General features: G+C 37.1%; 1 protein-coding gene across 4 annotated transcripts in view; it reads right to left on the reverse strand.

The window, feature by feature from the left end:
* DIAPH3 (diaphanous related formin 3) overlaps positions 1 to 18,887 on the reverse strand; it is a 465,949-nt gene that overhangs the window by 306,915 nt on the left and 140,147 nt on the right. For all 4 annotated transcript variants that reach the window (XM_045839232.1, XM_045839231.1, XM_045839234.1 and 1 more), the window contains 3 exons: positions 5,420 to 5,530; positions 5,022 to 5,140; positions 4,103 to 4,219 (listed from right to left, as the gene is read on the reverse strand). In XM_045839232.1, coding sequence (XP_045695188.1) covers positions 4,103 to 4,219; positions 5,022 to 5,140; positions 5,420 to 5,530 — 347 coding nt within the window. The remainder of the gene's footprint in view (positions 1 to 4,102; positions 4,220 to 5,021; positions 5,141 to 5,419; positions 5,531 to 18,887) is intronic.

Below are 18,887 nucleotides of genomic sequence, written 5' to 3' on the forward strand. Positions count from 1 at the left end.
CTTGATTTCAAGTGCAATAATTTACTTTGTACAGTTTCTACAGTGGACGTAAATTTAACATGTGAGTGACAGTAAATACCATTACCTTATCACTTTCCTTTTAATAATTTTAAGACATTGTATTTTATAATCCTTTAGCCAATACAGTGTGTTTTGATGATTTCCTTACACAAGTCAGAACCCTGACCTAACTAGTAAGCAGTAAAAGAAAGAATATTAAGATACAGTGAGATACGTGCTCAAAAGCAATCCTCAATAAAGGTCATCAACCAACTACTGTAATATAGTAAAATAGCTACCATTAATTCATTTTATTAATACAAATTTTTTAAAAATCCTTCTAAAATATTCTCTGGCCCTGGCTGGTGTGGCTCAGTGGATTGGGTGCTAGCCTGTGAATCAAAGGGTCACCAGTTCAATTCTCAGTCCTGAGTTGCAGGACAGGTCCCCTGTTGGGAATGCACAAGAGGCAACCACACATTAATGTTTCTTTCCCTCTCTTCCTCCCTCCCTTCCTTCCTCTCTCTCTGGAAATAAATAAATAAAATCTTTAAAAAATTATCTTGAAGGTTCTTCAAACCATACAGTATATTGTTTCTAGAATGCATGTGAAATGAAATTGAAAACTGAGACTGTAAATTATATACAATAGCAAGTAAATATCTTACTAAAAAAAAAAGCTAGAAAAATTTAGTGTTACAATTTCTGCACAAAAATTAAAGTTTAACTAAAATGCCCAAACAGGGTTCATGTTGTCATCACAGTTCAGCCCACTATGTGTGTAATAAGCTAAAGAACATCCCTTAAACTCAAGTCAACACATGTGAAGGAAATATCCAGAAAATTTTATAAAAAACAAACTAAAGTGATAGAAACTGTGGGCACCATTCTAATGAGGTATAGTCCTCCATCCCCAACCCCCTCCCACCCCCCAACTCATTTCTGACCTCAATGACATTCTGCAATTCTTCTCCCAAACTTCCTTACCATGTATAGGGTCTCCTCTCTAGCCACTTGGGCCTTCCTTCCCTAAAACTATGACCTATAGCCTTTGACCTACTTACCCGATATCAAATAAACCACCCATTAAGTTTAATAAAATTTACAACAGCTTAAGATTAGCATAAAGACTAAGGTTCATTAATTGTCTGAGTAAAAATGTTCAAGACACTGTTCCAGGCTATAAAATCAAAGCAAGAAGGTATTATCAACTTCTTTCAAATAATCTCCCATTCTCTAATACTTTAGCCATAATCACATTCACATTCAAGGTACATAATTGCACACACATTTATATCTTTCACATTTGAAGATTTAGATGATGCACTTCCATTCCTCTTTACTCATGCAATGCTATCTCAATGTTGTTTTAATAAGAAAAATATTTGATATTAACAATGCAAGCTACTTATATCATTGAAAAAATCATTTCAGTAACTATGTTCCCTCCTCCATACTCCCAATTATGAGCTCATTTATAATCTATAAGAAATTTTGTACAAAAAATATTTCAGCAAAGCAATATTAGCAAAGAATAATGTGCATCTGATTTCCAGAAATATAAATTGAGAAAATAATCTCTATGAATGATATTGGTGAGTTAGGGAGTATGTCAGAGGTATATGGGAATAACATTAAGAGATGAACCGAAATTGTCATTACTTACTGACAAAAAGCCATTTTAGAGGATTTTTAAAACAATGTTCATTTTCTCTGTAATATTTTTACAGAATATGAGAAATTACCTCCCATGCACACCCAACAACATGGTGTTCTGCATATGGTCAGCCACTAATTTTTTGTTGCAGAATTTAATTTGATCTTCTACTCCACCCTCTAATTATCTCACTGCATTTGATTTTTCTTGGTTGGCAGGGGCTACTTTGATATGCATTCTCCAATGGAGTTCCACTGCAGTAAAATTCTCTTATGTTCCAAATATAGAAGTGAACAAATAATCTAATTTTGTTATTTACTAATTATTTTAAATGAGACTATTTTGCATTCTGAAATCTATTTATTCTGCACCTAATCTATTGAAAAGCAAAATGAATTATGTTTATTCAGATCAATAATTTAAAATGTTCATTAAACAAAATACATACAGGTAACAGAAGACTTCTGAAAGGGAAAATCCAGATCCATCTGAGATAGCGATACCAAAAAATGAAGGTAAGACCAAGATTCATAGAACTCTAAATCAAAGAGTTAATTTTGCTGTATGTAAATTAAAAAATGAACATCTGAAAACATTTTATGTAAATAAACACGATTCTAACTTAATATTCTTATAAAAATATAACCTCCTTATAAGAACTAAAAGAACCCGATAGCAAATAACGAGAATGTTGGATCAAGAGAAGAACACATGTGGAGCTGTCTGCGCTACCACAGTCACAGAAGGAACACTGCCTTCAGAGCAACCATACTTGGAACAAAGACCAAGAACCTACAGCTTAAAGAGCCAACAAAGAAGCAGCATTAGATTGAATCAAATTTAAAAAGTGATACTCAAAAGATGACCAAAATAATTAAACTTGTGTGCCTCACTAACGTCACTTCAGTGAGACTACAATTTTTCTCTGAGACCCTTGATCCCACTGAAGTGATACAACTGATCCTTTGAACATGCCCCAGAACAGCTGTGCTTTGTAATCTATTTTGAAATTAGACATCTCTTGTTCCCCTGGAGCACCGATGAAGGGATTAAGGTCATTAAGTAAGATATAACATCCCCAACCTCACCAACATCACCCCCTCACAGCACTAGGACCACATTCAAATTTTTGAAAGCAAACGGCAGTGTTGAATTCTTGAAATCTCAAACAGCTTTAAACAACTGAAGGTTGCTAGGACCAACCATACAAGGGAGATCAAGTAAAGAATGGGGTTTCTTCAGAGGAAATGGAAGTTTCAATTTCACTTTTAAGTAAGTCTGGAAGATAAATATAATATCATAACTAGCAGAGTACATATATTTTAAAATTTTATGTAATTAATGTATTAGTATTTTTTATCTAGCATTTATAAATAGTGGTTAAATATTTAAATTGTTTTATTTTTAATATTAGAAGAAAATTAAGCATCAAAACAGGTCATTAAACTCATATTTTAGAATACCAATGGGATTCCTCAATTTTACAAAGGGAGGAGATAGGATGGATGATCTGTACTCATCCCAAAGCACCTAAAAGCTCTAACATTTTTGACTCATTCTGTTCCCATGTTAGGCACATCAAAGCATACTCCCTGACCTCACCCAGAGGACAGTGCCCAAATGACACATGCCTAGCAAATCCTTCCTGCTAAAATAAGAATATGAAAAAACTTACTGACCACATTATTTGAGAATGCAATTTCAGTATAGCTATATTGGTGGCAAAAAAAAAAAGGTTTTTATATTCAGAGATCTCAGCTTCCCTCATAAAATAGTAATAAAAGCAAAAAGAGGATATTGAAAACATTTACTGAACATACAGCATGTGCCAAGTATTTGGCTAAGAGTTTCACCCATGTTATCATATTTCGTTTTCATAGCAACCCAAGCAAGTTAGGTGCTAATATCCATACATAGTTACATGTAGGTAAAGTACAGACAGGATAAACAGCCTGTTAATAAGGTCAAGATGGCTAAGACATAACCAAACTTGAAAAGTCATTTGTCTTGCTTTTCTGATATATATAGTAACATTAAACACATCTATCTTATTAAGGCACTTTCTACCTGCTTAATAAAAGCAATGTAAAGTGCCCTACATGTAATTTATAAAGAGAAACTCATCATCATTCCTACTGCCTAAGGACTAACCAGAAAATATCATCCATTCCTTGATAAACTAGCAATTTGTTGCTAGTTTGCATTTCTATTCAGATGAAAAGTTGTAAACAAGAATCCACTGGAGCTTTAAGAAAAAGTAGTAATATTTTACCATCACCTATCTAAATATAAGCCCAGAAGAAATGCTACATTCTATGAATCAGTATTATGACAAAAATGAAAATCTTAAAATTATTTGCTTGCCCAAATCAAACATCAGGTGAATTTCAAAATTTATAGAATTTTACCAGTGCAAGAAGATATTAGAATATAGCTTCCTCTTACCTTATAAAACAATCATTTCGAATCAGTAAAAGATGCTGAAGAATAGAAATAAAATACTTCTCTGCTCTAGTTTCCTTAACTGTGCTCCACACCATGTTGTAAACATCATATGCATCAGTAAATCAATTAAGGAACATGTCGATTTATTTATCCTCTACAATAAACTAAATAATATGACATAGAATATGCTCTGTAACACTTCTAAGGATTACTGTGTCTTACCCTAAAACAGGCATCGTTTATACTCAACATGTGGTCAAAAACAGGTAATTAGAACTGAGAGTAGAGGGAAAGTTGTGTGCAAATGACTCCCTGACACCTCTTGGCTTTTCTTCCACTGTTAACTTCAACCAATCCCCTTCTACAGAGCCAAGATGCTGCTGGCAGGAAGTGCACTGGGCTCAGGGGGGATGGGGGACCAAGAGAGCATTACCTACCAGGGAGAAGCCTACTGGGGGACTGGAACCTGGTGGATCTCTGAAAAAGCACAGACATCTGCAGACCCAAGGCATTAACAAAAGCCGGTGTGAGTACATACCCAGGGTGTAAGGCAGGAGCTAACCAGAAGTCTAAAGTCCCCCAATTCCTACTGCTGGAAAGCATGTGGGGAGGGGGCAGGTACCAAACACAAAAAGACAAAAGAACAGAATACACATACACATAAGAGACTGGTGTTACAGAATTCATTTGTAGATTGTAACATGCATTTACTTATGGGTATATTGATAAAAATCACACATTAATTAACTAATAAAATAAGAAAGGTTTATACAATTATCTTCTTATTCATAAAGGTTTGATTTTATATTGTTTATATAGAAATGGCTTCAGGAGTTTAATATTTTATGGGATGGAACTTGGTTGGTTAAGTTTTAACAGTAATTTGTATATCTGTCTAGACTTTAGAACAAAAGGATATTCAAGCTCAGCTCTAATATCTTCCAGGCGATGAGACAACTCAATCAAGTCTTCTTCCTTGTGTTCATCAAAAACTTTAAGTTGGATATCCAGGCCATCATTCTTAATGCATTTTAAGTTCTAGAAATAATAGAAATTATAATAAAATATTTTCACAATGCAAAAAAATTAAATACAAAAAATAAACAATAAACCAACCATTCAACTTGATTTATACCATTCAAACATTTAAAGTGTTAAATACTCAGAAATCTCATCTAGATTTAAAAAACAGATTTTAATATTTAAGCCTTTTTTCCCCCACAGATAAATTATTCTCAAAGGTAATTTATCTAAATTTCCCCTTACTCAAGTACTCCTCTAATTTAAATATTAATAAAGAGACTGCAGGGCACTTACTGGCAGTATCTCTTTCAGTCCACAACGCATAAATTCATTTCTGATGTGAAGCCTGAAGTCCAGATCATCAGGAGAGGTAACAAGGGCATTGATGAGTTGCATACATGCCACCTACAGTAAATTACACAGCCAAAGTCAGACTTGGACTTGACATTTAAAAAGGGGGTAACAGAAATGAAACATCAAGGTCTTGCTGCAAGTATTATCCAATATCTTCCTTCACAAGAGAGTGTATTAAAAACAATTCTTATGTAAACTATTTTAATCAACTCTAAGTTCTATAAAAATTACAGTTTCAGAGGAGTCTTTACTTTTCAAGCAGTCAGAGGTTCCTGTGGGCAAGGAGGGGTGGAGAAACATTAGGCATTGCCACTATTTCATAAAAACATTTACTCTAACCAAAAGTTCTTGTCCAAAAATGTCAGTTCATACACATAAGCCACAAACTCAATACATCCTAGTTGACAAACTGTAAATCTCTAATAAATGGCTAATACTAAACTAGAAAAATGAAATAATTTTCCATTCATCAAGAGAAATCTACAGCCCCAAAGTCTTCAAAGTCAACAAGTGTCCTGAATATGGTTAATGGGGTTGTTATTACCCGAAACTATTTACGAATGCTACACAATAAATTACTAGCAGTTAATTTACCAGGAAATAGTTCTTAGCTTTTGGTAAAAATTCAAAATCACTGCATATTATGACAAATGCATAAAGAAATAATATAACTATATTATTTATTATTCAATACATAACTGAAATGATAAAAATTAAAATTCACTACATTTTTTCAGTTTAGGTTTAACAGTCCAACTTTCAGCCTCTCCATTTTTTTAACCCTGACCCAAATACATCATTCATCATCTGAAGTCCATACGATGGAAGGAAGAGAGATTGTCTCCAGAGAAGCAAAAGTATGCTTTGCTACTGATAACGTTATTTTTATAAGTCTACATTCTACCAACATCTAGCAAGAATGATGAGCCTTCTGATCAATGTTTAAGCTCATGCTGTTCCCTAAATTGTCCTTTCTCCATCCCTTAAGGCAAGGTTTCTATGAATTTAAAATGCCATTTTTAGATTAAGACACCAGTAGGGGGTCTCAGCCTCTGTTGGTTGAAATATATAGTAATTGTTGTATTTTATATCTAAATGCTAAAATCTAACCAGCATCCTTCTACTGTCAAAACTTAAGACTGTTTAAAGTGGGGCTGAGAAATGTGCCAGAAGAGAGGAAAGAAAAACATTTTTTTCCTTAAAAAAAGGAAAAACTGAAAAAAGAATCAATCTTTCCAGCATACATTCACTGAACTGTAACCAGTTCATGTCAAAAACTCAAGTTTAAAATGCTTTCTTTCCACTTCCTTCCCAGTCATTACCTGGTACCCACAAATATTTTTTTCAGCAATACTACATAATTTTGAAAGATCCCAAAGAGCACATAAGTAATGGTTCTGTGCATTCAGAGAAATTAAATCAGTCTTAGTCACCAAGTTTCTGGGAAAGATATAAATTAAAGATTACTCAAAGCCATAAAAATTAGTAAATTTGCTCCCTTAGCAAATATCACCTAAATGGAAAGTAGTTATGTGTAGAGAAATAATAGTATGAAAATGCAGAGAAAAAAGAGAAAAGACTCATCCAAAATACTTCCAGTAAATATTCTAAATGACAATTCACTATAACAGGAAAAACAGAAAATTGACTGAAGTTGAAATGATGACTTTAGTTCTATAAAATATCCTTCCCAATTCTAATAATAATTTGCCATCATGACCTATAGCCACTCTTTGATTAACTTATACTGTTTATGTTGATTATACAAGGACGTCTATGAATATATACAAGCATGCAGCAAAATGTATTATTTCCTTATGGATAAAAAATTCTATAATCAAGTTAAAAACCAAGGAATGAGTTTCCTCTACATTTTTAACACATATACCATCGTATCACATGATTTCACACTAATACAACATACCAGCAGAAGTGGGTACCAAATCAATTCCAAGAGACACTAAAAAAGTTTCATGAACTATGACAGTAAAGAAAACAAGTTGCCTGCCCAAATGAAGGTAAATAGGTATAAGGATTAAAAATACACTATGTACTATGAGAGAGATGTTTGGTGTATATATAAAGCGTAAGAAGGTGCAGACAAGGGGACCCCAAAAGAAGGATTTGAAATGGGGTCCAGAACTCAGGGGGTCCAGGAAATATTGAAAAGATGGGATATCCTCACCCCCACAAGTCTGAACTGGGGGATGGGATGCATGGAGCAAGACCATTGAGAGCTGTTTCGAAAAGCAATGGTTTTGCAGATAACTTCTAGAATGGTAATTTAATATACCTATAACCTCTAACTGGTTTCATACATATGTTAATTAGCTGTGGCCATGCTTTGAGCCAGGGAGATGGGAGTGACTTCCACCCAGGATGTAACTGGGAGGCAGCTCCCCCTGGTTACAGAGCCTATGTAAGAGTTTGGAGATGATTGGCTCCACACCACAGGGCCACACCTGTCCAGACTTACTATGGCAGCCCAGAAGAATAAGGGAATGCTGGCAGGTATAACTGATTGTGGGAAGAGTCAGAAATGGGGCTGCAGAGACCCAGGCATGGTTGGGATTTAAACTCAACCATGACAAGAAGAACCACGCGGCTTTAGCAGGGGAGAGCCACAAGGCTTTGAGTCTCCCTTTGTCACACAGCTTAGGAAGCCAGAAAGCAAGATGTAGCAGCAATGCAGAGCTCTCACTTAGCAGTTTGGAAGAATGTAGGAGAAATACTGCAGGAAGGAAAGGGGTGAAAAGACTCTTGCTGGTGGGCCATGAGAAGGTGTCCTACGGTTTTTAATTAAGAACTAGAAATCCTGGTGACACAGCTGATGGTGCTGGGAACCAAGGGAGGCCTGCCAGCCAAGCACGGATTACTGGGAAAAACCGGGGGCTGCCTGAGACACAGACCTCTATTTCTTTTCCCGAGATATGGTACCCCGGAACCGGGCAAAGGGGGAAAGGAAGGACTGTGTGTGTTCGTGGGTGTTTTAAGGGATTTGGGGATTTTAATGAAGACATTAAGTCATTACTCTTAAGTCTGTATAATTTTTGAATAAATAATTCCTTTCCTTTTCACCAATCTCTAACATGGTGAGCTACAATTCCTTGGTGGAAGGCAAGGTAAACCTAGTACAGGGGACCCTGGGAGAAGAGGGGGCGGTCCATTCGATAACACTGTGCGACCCCTTCTCCAGTGGCAAATCAGGGAAAATCATGGGAGACCACACGTGCAGTAGTTTCAAAGTAATACAACTACTTGTACATGAGCAATAAAAGCCCACCAAAACTAGTCAGGAAGGATCCCCCCTATAAGAATAGAGTCCCTCCAGCACATGAGGTCAATCTCTGCTTGAAGTTGGCCTGCTCCCATGTTCTCTGCTATAAATTCTGTGTGTTCGGTTCAATTCTTTGTCCCAATCACCAAGAACCTGGTTACCTGTGCCCGCCCACCTGTGACAATGGGAATATGGAAAAACTAAATAAAAACAAAGACAGCTTAGTAATGGTACAGACTCCTAAGGATTAATAGGAAGGCAGCCTGATGAAGAGGACGACCAAGATGTTGCAAAGAGAGGGATTAACATGTTCAACAACATGGGCCCTTTCACTGACTTGAGGAAATTCAGATTCCCTAAGTAGTTTGTAGCGTGGGAAGGAAGAGAGGAGGGGAAGAAGTCAATGGAGATGAGGCTGAACAAAGAGACAGGGTAGATGAAACACCAGATGCAAACAGAAACAGTGGCCAACATAAAGGATTTTATGCAAAGAAAAGTCAATAATAGAGGCAAGTTAGGAATCTACTGTAGAAGTAAGTTTGATGGGCAATAAGGGAGAGCTCGAACACTTGAAATATAAAGAAAAACGGACACAGTGTAATAATGGCTGGATGGACAGGGGTTGAAGACAATTTACAACAGTCCTGCTACCTTTGTTATTCAAGTAACAGGGGATGGTACCATTAACACATAGAAAATGCAAGGAGAGAAACAAGTTTTAGAGGAAAATAGAAAAAAATCCACTTTTAAAATTCTGAGATTGAAACGAAGCCATTAGGAATCTCTCATTCATTAATAAAAACTAGTTACCAAGTACCTTACCCTATGTCACCTGGGGATATTAACAGAAACTCAAGGAAATAATAAGTGAGATGTTCATCATAAAGAATTAATCACCATGCTCTGCTTGATGTTCCAAAAACGCAGCATATGATCTCCATTAATTTGCATTATGCCATACTAATTGCTTCAATAGTAGTTCTAGAACTGAGAAAAGTAAAAAAAACAAGGACCTTCTGCCCTCTGGGGAGCATCCTAAGTTAACGAAAAATTCTATCTTTGGACATCAGACTGCAGTTCACTTTGTTTTGTTAGCTCATACAATTCATCCCATCAAAGCCTATTTACTGGTGCCAACTATGTATCAGACACTGTTCTTTTGCTAGGGATATAGCAATAAGAGAGAGAGACAGAGGCACAGAGACAGAGCAGTCAAGAGCTGAATCTACATTTTTGGGCCTAGGCAATTCAAAGAATAAAGCTGTCATTTATTTGGATGGGAAACACCATGGGGGAAATGAGATGGGGAAGAAAGATCAGGAATTCATTTTTTTGAAAATGTTAAATTGGAAGTATCTATATCAAAAAGAGTGGGGGGAAATGGGACTCCGGTCCGAGAAAGAGATTACCATAGTGAAATGAGGTGCAAAGCAAAAAGGACCCCAATATAGAGCTTGTTCTCCCACAGCCCTTGGTTGGGGTTGGGAGAGCAGACCATAGGACAATTAGGATACTTTTCATAACAATGGCAAGCCGATGGCTAGCTAGTAGCTGTGCTACTAGCACAGGTAAAGAGTGTATATGTGACTTCCACAAGGTATGGTGACTCCTGACTTGGGGTGGTAGAGGGAATTTGTACCTGAATTAGAGGCAAGAAGGTGGTTCACCCTGCCTCACTGAGTCACTCTTGCCCTGACTAAAGGTGGCAGCAAAGTGAATGGACACAATACAGTAAAGTGGCAAATGTAGTTCATTGTAGGGGAAGCCACATTAAGAGGTCACTTAGGAAGCTCCAGGTCCGTATTTAAACTAAGGGTGGACAGAGAGAAGAGGCTGGTCCACCTTGAGGCCTGGAAGAGTAGGTAGCAACCATGCTGACCTGTAGTAAAAAGGGCAGCCATGAGAGACAGATTCAGCACTGCTGCTGGTAATAAGAGAAAGGCCGTGCAGGGGAGAAGGAGCTATGATGTAGCAGGTAGACAGTTTGTAGTCAGGATTCAGCCAGGCGGCCTGGGGTAGTCAGGGAGAGAACAGCATGCTGCTGCTCTGATCGGGCCCACTCTAGCTGACTCAGAAGGCATCAAGAACTCTGCCTTGCAAAATGCTGACTCTTGGGACTCGCAACGTACAGAAAGGCCGCTCGCTTGGTGCTTGTGGCCTTCCTGGACTTCACAATGATCCAGTGGAACATGGCACATGTATTCTTGGACTATATGTGGAAGCTGGTGACAAGGTACCCCTGATCCTGAAGGGGAGAGCTGCTGTAATAGGATGGTGACTGAAGCCCACAAGTGTACTTTCCAGAGAGGATGGAGATCTGCTTGCACCGCCAGCTTAAGTACACATAAGGACACAGGGTTTGTTTTCTACTTTTAGCATTTTGGGGTGCAAGGGAAGTACTGGGTCTCATGGGAGAACAGGGTTCTGGGCAGAAGTATACACACTACCCACCAAGGTTTCACCCCAGTAAATAGAAGCCTGTTTCTCTCCACACTAATTGTTGGGTCATGCACCAAGCTCCACATGAACAGGTCCTTGTTTGCTCGGTTACAATTGCAATAGAATGAAAACACCAAGAGCTTAGATGGATCATCTAGGAGGTAGTAGAGAGACAGAAGAAAAAAGGACATTGAAAAACTGATAGGGGCGGTTCAATTGTAGGTTTCAATTTGTAGGTTGAGGAAATAAAAATAAATAAATAGAAGAAGAAGGAGGAGGAAGAGGAGGATGAACCAACAACAGGTGTGGTGACTGAATGCCAGGCACAAGGCTTGCCCAAGTTCACAGGCCACCAGGGCAGATCCTTTCTCCATAGTTGTGCTAAAGGAACTGAGATGGTATCTAACAAACAGCAATGCAAGTATTCTTTAGAAAGCTCACTCTTCAGTCAACTTGTTCCTCCTGGATCTAAATAGATGTTCTTACAAGTAAAATGATGGCTCTACTACATTAAAAACATATCAGCTGCAGAAGCTAAATCCAGACTGGAAACAAGTACCAGTAAAGTGCTTAAATAAAAATTCTATCAGAATCGGTGAATAATACTTATTGTGTGGGCATGAAAGATACTGAGTAGACTGCAATTCATTTCTCCTACCCCACAGCAGATATCATCTGTCTCTCCTCACACAATCAAATTTCACATTTATCAAGTTAAAATGAACAAATGATGTGTACAAAGAAATATTTTGCCTCCAGTGCAAATAAACTCAAAGAATTTAAATAAACATACTTTAATTCAGAATAAAAACTAAATAGAACACACTATATAATACAAACACAAAAATAGTAAAGTACATCAGCAGATGAAGTAGTATAATTTTATGTATACTTCCAATTATATGTTCTGTAAATGATAGATACAGTAAGAGAACAAGTCAGAATTTGGGGTGACTGCAAATATCCCACAGATTCAGAAAAAAATTGATTTTAGATGCTATAATTTACATGAACAGGAATGCTGAAAAACAAACTTGGATTTTTAAATATTTATTCAGAAACTTCTCCTGAGACATCATGAATTTCTTCTCTTTCCTCCCATAAATTTGGATGGAACTGCCAGTATTGCAATTTTCATAGGAAACATTGGCTGGCTTTAAAATCTTGAGTATAAGCTTTATAAGGACAGGGGTGTATTTCATTCATCTTCACAGTTCTAATATCTAGCACAACCAGTGTGCAACAGTCATTGTGTAATGAACTGACTTGCTGGTTAATCATGAAATTTAGCATTTACCCTTTTACCCTTGAAGCATGAGTTAAGTTTATCTTTCTGGTGGTCTATTGTAGCCTAAGTGAAGAAATAAATTACACAGCCCTGGCCTGATAGCTCAGTTGGTTAGAGTGTTGTCCTGATATGCCTAGGTTGAGGTTAAATCCCGGGTCAGAGCACATATAAGAACAAACCAATGAATGCATCAATAAGTGGAACAACAAATCAATGTCTGTCTCTCTTTTACAATAAAATAAAATAAAAAATTTAAAGAATTATGCACACTCAGAAAACTGGGAGGAAATTTTAGACAAAAATGTTAACCACTAGTTTATACTTAAGTGTGCTCCATATGACAATAAGTTCACCTTGGAATATTATTTTACTGTGTTTTTGATGGCTATTAGCTTAATGGCATATTATTTACCAGTCCAATTTAATATGTTTGGTGTTTAATTTGTATTGATATATTAATCTTACTGGTTCATCCTGATTTTGACTACTACTCAATAAAACTTGTAGTCAAAACAGAGAGTAATTAAATTGATCCTGTATCCTTCTGGAATGCTCCAACAATGGCTCTAAAATTAACTCTCTACCACACTCCATATTCTTCATTTGATCTGTCATTAAATGTGAGAACATTTATTTAAAACTGAAAATAACTTAAGCTGACAATGATTTTTTTTTTTGTGAGGGAATGGGAGACACCTAAAAAATTGTAAGCCAAGAAATCACAATTCATTATAAGAAAGACTTCATTTGATCTCAGGAAAAATTAACCTTGGGTGTATTTTTAGCTTTTAAGGCCCAAAGGCAGCCTGGGGGGGTGGGGGGGAAGGCCGGGAGGCAGGCAGAAGCAATTAAATTTGGCTAAATCCACAAGGCATTTTAACCTATGATTTGTGTAATTATTGCCCAACGACAAAAATTCTAAATACATGGTTTTAACTCAATTAAGGATGATTTTTAATATTCAGTTTTTAAAACTTTAATGAACCTGAACCACTTAAAAATGAAGGAAATTGTAAATTTTTTAAATTAAAAAAATACCAACTTTTTCCTATTTTCTCATGTTAAAAAATTGAGATCTAATCAAATTTTCTGAGATCTAGTCTGTAGTTAAACTCCATAAAATACAACGAGATTGAAGAGTTCACCTTCTTTTCTTTTTTTTTTTTAAGTTAAAAATTTTCACTGCCATTGTGGCAGCCATGACAACACAACTCTCAAACTTTGACTACAGTGAACATAACTGAGATGAAGAGATTAAGAATTTTTTAAAAGACCCTCATGGACACACACAACAGTTTGGTGATTACCAGGGGAAAAAGAGGTGGGGAGAAGTAGAACTGGGTGAAGGTGGGGTAAATGGTGATGGAAAAAGACTTGAACTGGGCCGGTTAGCACATAATACAATATACAGATGATGTACTGTAGAAATGTACATCTAAAACCTGTACAATTTTATTAACCAATGTCACTTCAATAAACTCAATAAAAATAAGTAAATTTTGGCTCAAGAATTCGCAAACTACCTTCCCAAGTTCTCCATAGAACAGCATAGCAGCCCTGAGATGTTTCCAGCCTCCCTCCCTCCCTCCCCCGCCCCTTCCCTTCTTCTCTCCCTTCCTCCTTCCTTCACCCAACTCCCTCTCCAGGTTCCCTCACAGGCACTTCCCCTGTTGGACATCACAGCTCTTGCTCTCAGATGATGCAGATTAACACAGCCTGTTCCACAAAGACAGCTTCAACAAGGCTATCATTTTCAAATTGTCTAATATATGAGTTTATAACTAAAACTTCATATTTAACAGAACACGTCCACATTTTCTTATTTTTCTCTAAATGTGAGCACCCTCTTCACTTTATTTTGCAACCAATCATGAGATATTTGTGAAGACCATATGCATGTCACATACCTAAATGTGCCTGGAACTTAATTTTCCTCTAGTAACAGTTCCAGAGACATCAAAGGCTTGGATTATATTTCAAGCTTCTGCTTCTTTGGAAAACACAGAGTAGGCAAAAGCAGGTTTACAGTAGTGAGTAGACACAGTTTAACCTTGTATCATTTATCATTTATTGTATTATTTATTTTTATTACAACTGTAAGCTTACTTTTGCCTTCCTCCATTTATTACAAGGTACAGAAATATGTACCACAGAAATCCTAGTGGGACATACCAACCACTCCTCTCCACTGACTCCTGGAAGTATGTATCTGCACATTGTTTCAATAACGTTATCACTAGACCCTAAGAAACCTAATGATATGATCGTTGCACAAAGATGTGAATGCAATTAATGTCACTGAACCATACCCTTAAAAAATGGTTAAAATGGCAAATTTTACATTAGGTATATTTTACCACAATTTTTTAAAAAAGAGCAATAGCTATATATTTTAATAGAAGCTTAAAAAAGGAGAGATTTGAGTTATTTATAGTAAGTAAAACAGTAAAAATAAGTGATCCACAGAAAGACACAACATAAATCCTGCTATTTATCAGTACCCAAAGAGTACTCTACCAAACCAAACTTTGGGAAACCTGGGGCTAAAAATCAATGAAAGGAATTACCTATAATTTAAGTGAGCAAGCTCAGAAACTAAAGTTGCTACAGGGTCACAAAGAATCAAGACAAGAGAACAATAACTTGCCCCTCTAAAAAAAGTTTCCCCACGCCTTCCCTTATTCATGTTGGCCCTCTGACATAACCAATTTTTCTAGTCTCTGATTAGAAAGCTTCACAAAGCATGCTTTCCCTTTAGTCAGTAATTAATGTAAGAAAAATACTGCATAGCACCACATAAACCAAAATCAGTGAAGGTCTCATTTCACTAGAGCTCCCTCGAGGCACGGTGAGTGTGTAGGAACACCACCAGGAGTACCAGATTGAGGGAAAGTCAGGAAGGTAACATGAGGTGCTTTGGTGGTCTGCTCCCTCTTGGGAGACAATCCTCCATGAGTTCTTACACTTTTGCATGTGTTCTAAGCAGAGGCGCAAATGGCCTTTCTTCTGGATGATGTTTTCAAGGATGTTCGGATAGCCAGTACACTTGGAACACAGAGACATGTCTTCTCTCCAAAGCAGGGGGCAGTCATGCATTCTGTCCAGTATACTAAAGATGGTCTCTCTTTGGAGCAAAGGACAGGCATGCGTACAGTCCATTGTAAAAGATTTAGGTTCTCAAAATTCAAAATTCCACTTATACAGCAAAACTGCCATCTCTGCCTTACCTTTAGACAGCTCCTCCAAAACCAAAAATTGGACTCAGTTATTCCCAAAACTGAGAATCCTGATGCCCTATATGGGGAAGCAAGAATTAACTTGCCTCGTTCTCCAAAAATGCTGTGACTTACATCTTAGAGGTGGTCATAAAAGATGTCCAAGTGTTTCAGGAAATACCACCAGTAGGCCAGGAAGCCCTCAGACAACTATGGAAATCTCTCCAAAGTGAGGCTACCTTGGCTAATCCAGAAAGCCTCCTGGAGAGAAAACTGATCAGTATTTATGTGCACCCTGCAGGCAGTTATCTCTATGATGAGAGTCACCCAATTAGAAAAGGTGGCAAGAAACGTGTCCCTGATTTTAGCTGAAATGATCAGTGATACCCCATCAGCTCGGGAAGGCATGCAGGTCAGCACCAACTAACCCACCAGTCTGTATGGATAAGGGGATTGCCCTAGACTTCCTCTTTGGTGAACAAGAAGTCCATTCAATCAGCAATACATCACTTTGTACCTGAATTAATATCTCAAGCCAAGCAGAAAGATCAATAGAAAAAATTAAGAAAGCCTCCTGGTATTCTAAAGCAGACCCAGGTTGTCTGTGGAATTTGTTCAGCTGACAGGACCTGGGACCTGAAGGCATAGCTGAGGTCGATACTACAGGTCAGCCTCAATGTCTTGTTGACCAGCAGCCTTAATTAAATATTTATAAGATGAACTACACAGATTTTATCACAGCCTATATAAATCAGAATGATTGCTGCCCATGATAATTGGGTTGTATTCCCTAAACTCATGGTTTCTCTCCTGAAACACAACCTACTGCAACTGCCCACTGGGGCTGATACAAAGCTGATATTCAAGCTTTTGTTTTTGATCTAAGAGTTCGTGTCTTCTGACAGTGACCCTAAAACTGTGATAGACTAACCTGTTAGCTTACAAGTGGCATAAAATTGCAGACCACTCATGTTCTTGGCCCTGCACAGCCACGAGTCCAAGGGGACTAGATCAGGGAGAAAGACACCATAGGAAAGGAAAGGTGCAGCAGGCTGTCACTCTGGGCCTGAGGCATAGACATGAAAGGAAAGCCAAATATCCACTCAACAAACCTGTAGAATGCCCACACTTGGTTCCTTTCCTGACAAAAATCGACAACAATCCAAACCAACCCTGTGACAACAGCAAAGCTTCCAACAAACTCTTTAAAAGCTAGATTAATGCTTCTGGTACTCCAGCAAAGTGTGTCTCTAACAAGAGAAGAAAAAGGACACACACAGAAAGAAAGAAAAAAGAGAGAGAGGGGAGAGAAATGAAAATAACAGATAATATCAAGATGTAGCAGAAACTAGAAATCACCCTTACTTAGTCCAACCCTTTTCTGCTACAAGAGACCTGGCCAACAAGAGGGGACAATTACATGTATGAAGACAGGTCCGTGTGAAGAAAGCTTTGGTGCTCTACTGTCTGTCCTTAGTGTCTTGGGTGCTAATCAGAGTAGAAGGTTGGTGTTTCCATTAGAACTCTAGATGTGGATTCTGACATTTCTTCTTCTCATTATTTTTGGTTACCCACTATCCACACATCGTTCTCTGAGCCTGCCAGAAATTCTGCAAGGTATCCAGTGGTATTTCCTGCTTAAATCACCTAGAGTAGAGTATGCTGCTTAAAGCTGAAAATCTCATCTGCTACACTTGAAAAAAAAATAATGTACATCTATTTTAACTCCAATATTTGAGTTATTTCTGGTACTCAGTTTTTTACATTTTTACTAGCTATTGGGGGTTGAGCAGAGCACTGCAGGGCAGTAGAAGTATGCTCATTCCATCAGAAACATAGGCAGCCAAATTATCTTCATTATTAGTATCAGACTCAAGAAAATCTAACAATTCTCCTTTAAAGAGTATTTTGTCATAAATATACTTTGCAAGAAAAAGTGAATTTTTTTGAATTTTACTACCAACCATTTCCTCTAACATAAAAACAAACAATTGGGTTCTATTTTATTCAGCAACAAACAAGTTTTATTTTTAATTTGGTGATCTGCCAATATTACCCAAACTAGTATATTTTAATATATGTAAATTATAGGCTAATAGAGTAAAATGGGCACTTATAGCCATAGTTTTATGAGAAAATTGATAACCAGCTAGCTTTAAAATATGCTTTATTTTATAGAAAAGTCCAAAGCACTCAAAAAGGAAAGTATTTTTAGATGTTACTGAAGTGCTGCTTTATCATTTTAAACATAAGTAGAGCACAATCAGCAATCCCAGAAAAGATAATCTCCCCCCCAACCCCCAACATAGCTCCTAAAAAATGGAAACTTTTAACTCTTACCTTAAGGTTGCCACCTCCTAGCTATTCTACACATTAGGCTTCATAAAATGGGAAACCTCAATTAAAAAGTAAAAATTCACAACAAAATGGATGAGTAGGTGAAGTAAGAAATAACAATTGTTTCCACTGTCTATATTCTCAATCAAGAGCATGCAAGTTTAGCCTGAACTTATCCTAAAAGTGAGAAAGAAAAGAACTTAATAAGTGATGCCACAATGACTTCTCAATTATCAATGAAAACCAAACTTTAAGAACAATGTCAATAAATTTATTACAGTGTTTATAGGGCATCATAAAAATAACACTATTAACCATAAAAGAAAATATAATTATTTACAACGAAGGCCATTAGTTTCATGAAAGCAAATATAACAAGCCACCTACATCTTGGTAAAAAAAAATTTCCTAAGAACTGCACTAAATACACGACTTCTACAACTATTAAAGGAAGACACTGCGGTTGGCCCCACTCCTCTGCGCCCTGTATCCGCTTACATAAACATGAAAAACAAGCAGTCAGCAAAAAGACACCCTCTCCACAAATACCATAGCTACATTTTCTATAAAAGCCAGAAAGTAGAAACATCCCAAACCTCCAAGTGACAAATGATAAACAAAATGCAGTACACATCCAAAGAACAAAAAATGAAGTTCTGATGCATGTTATAAACATGGGTGAACCTTGAATATACTGTACTAGGTGAATGAAGCCAGTCACAAAGGACCAGAAATCATGTGACTTCATTTATATCACATGTCCAGAATATGAAACCCTATAGAGATAGTCAATTAATAGTCGCCTAGAGCTAAGGGATGAGGAGTGTCTTTTGGGGATGATGAAACTGTTCT

The sequence above is a fragment of the Phyllostomus hastatus genome, unplaced genomic scaffold, assembly GCF_019186645.2.
Source record: "Phyllostomus hastatus isolate PE091 unplaced genomic scaffold, TTU_PhHast_1.1 phas_contig_29, whole genome shotgun sequence".
In the NCBI taxonomy this organism is placed as follows: Eukaryota; Metazoa; Chordata; class Mammalia; order Chiroptera; family Phyllostomidae; genus Phyllostomus; species Phyllostomus hastatus.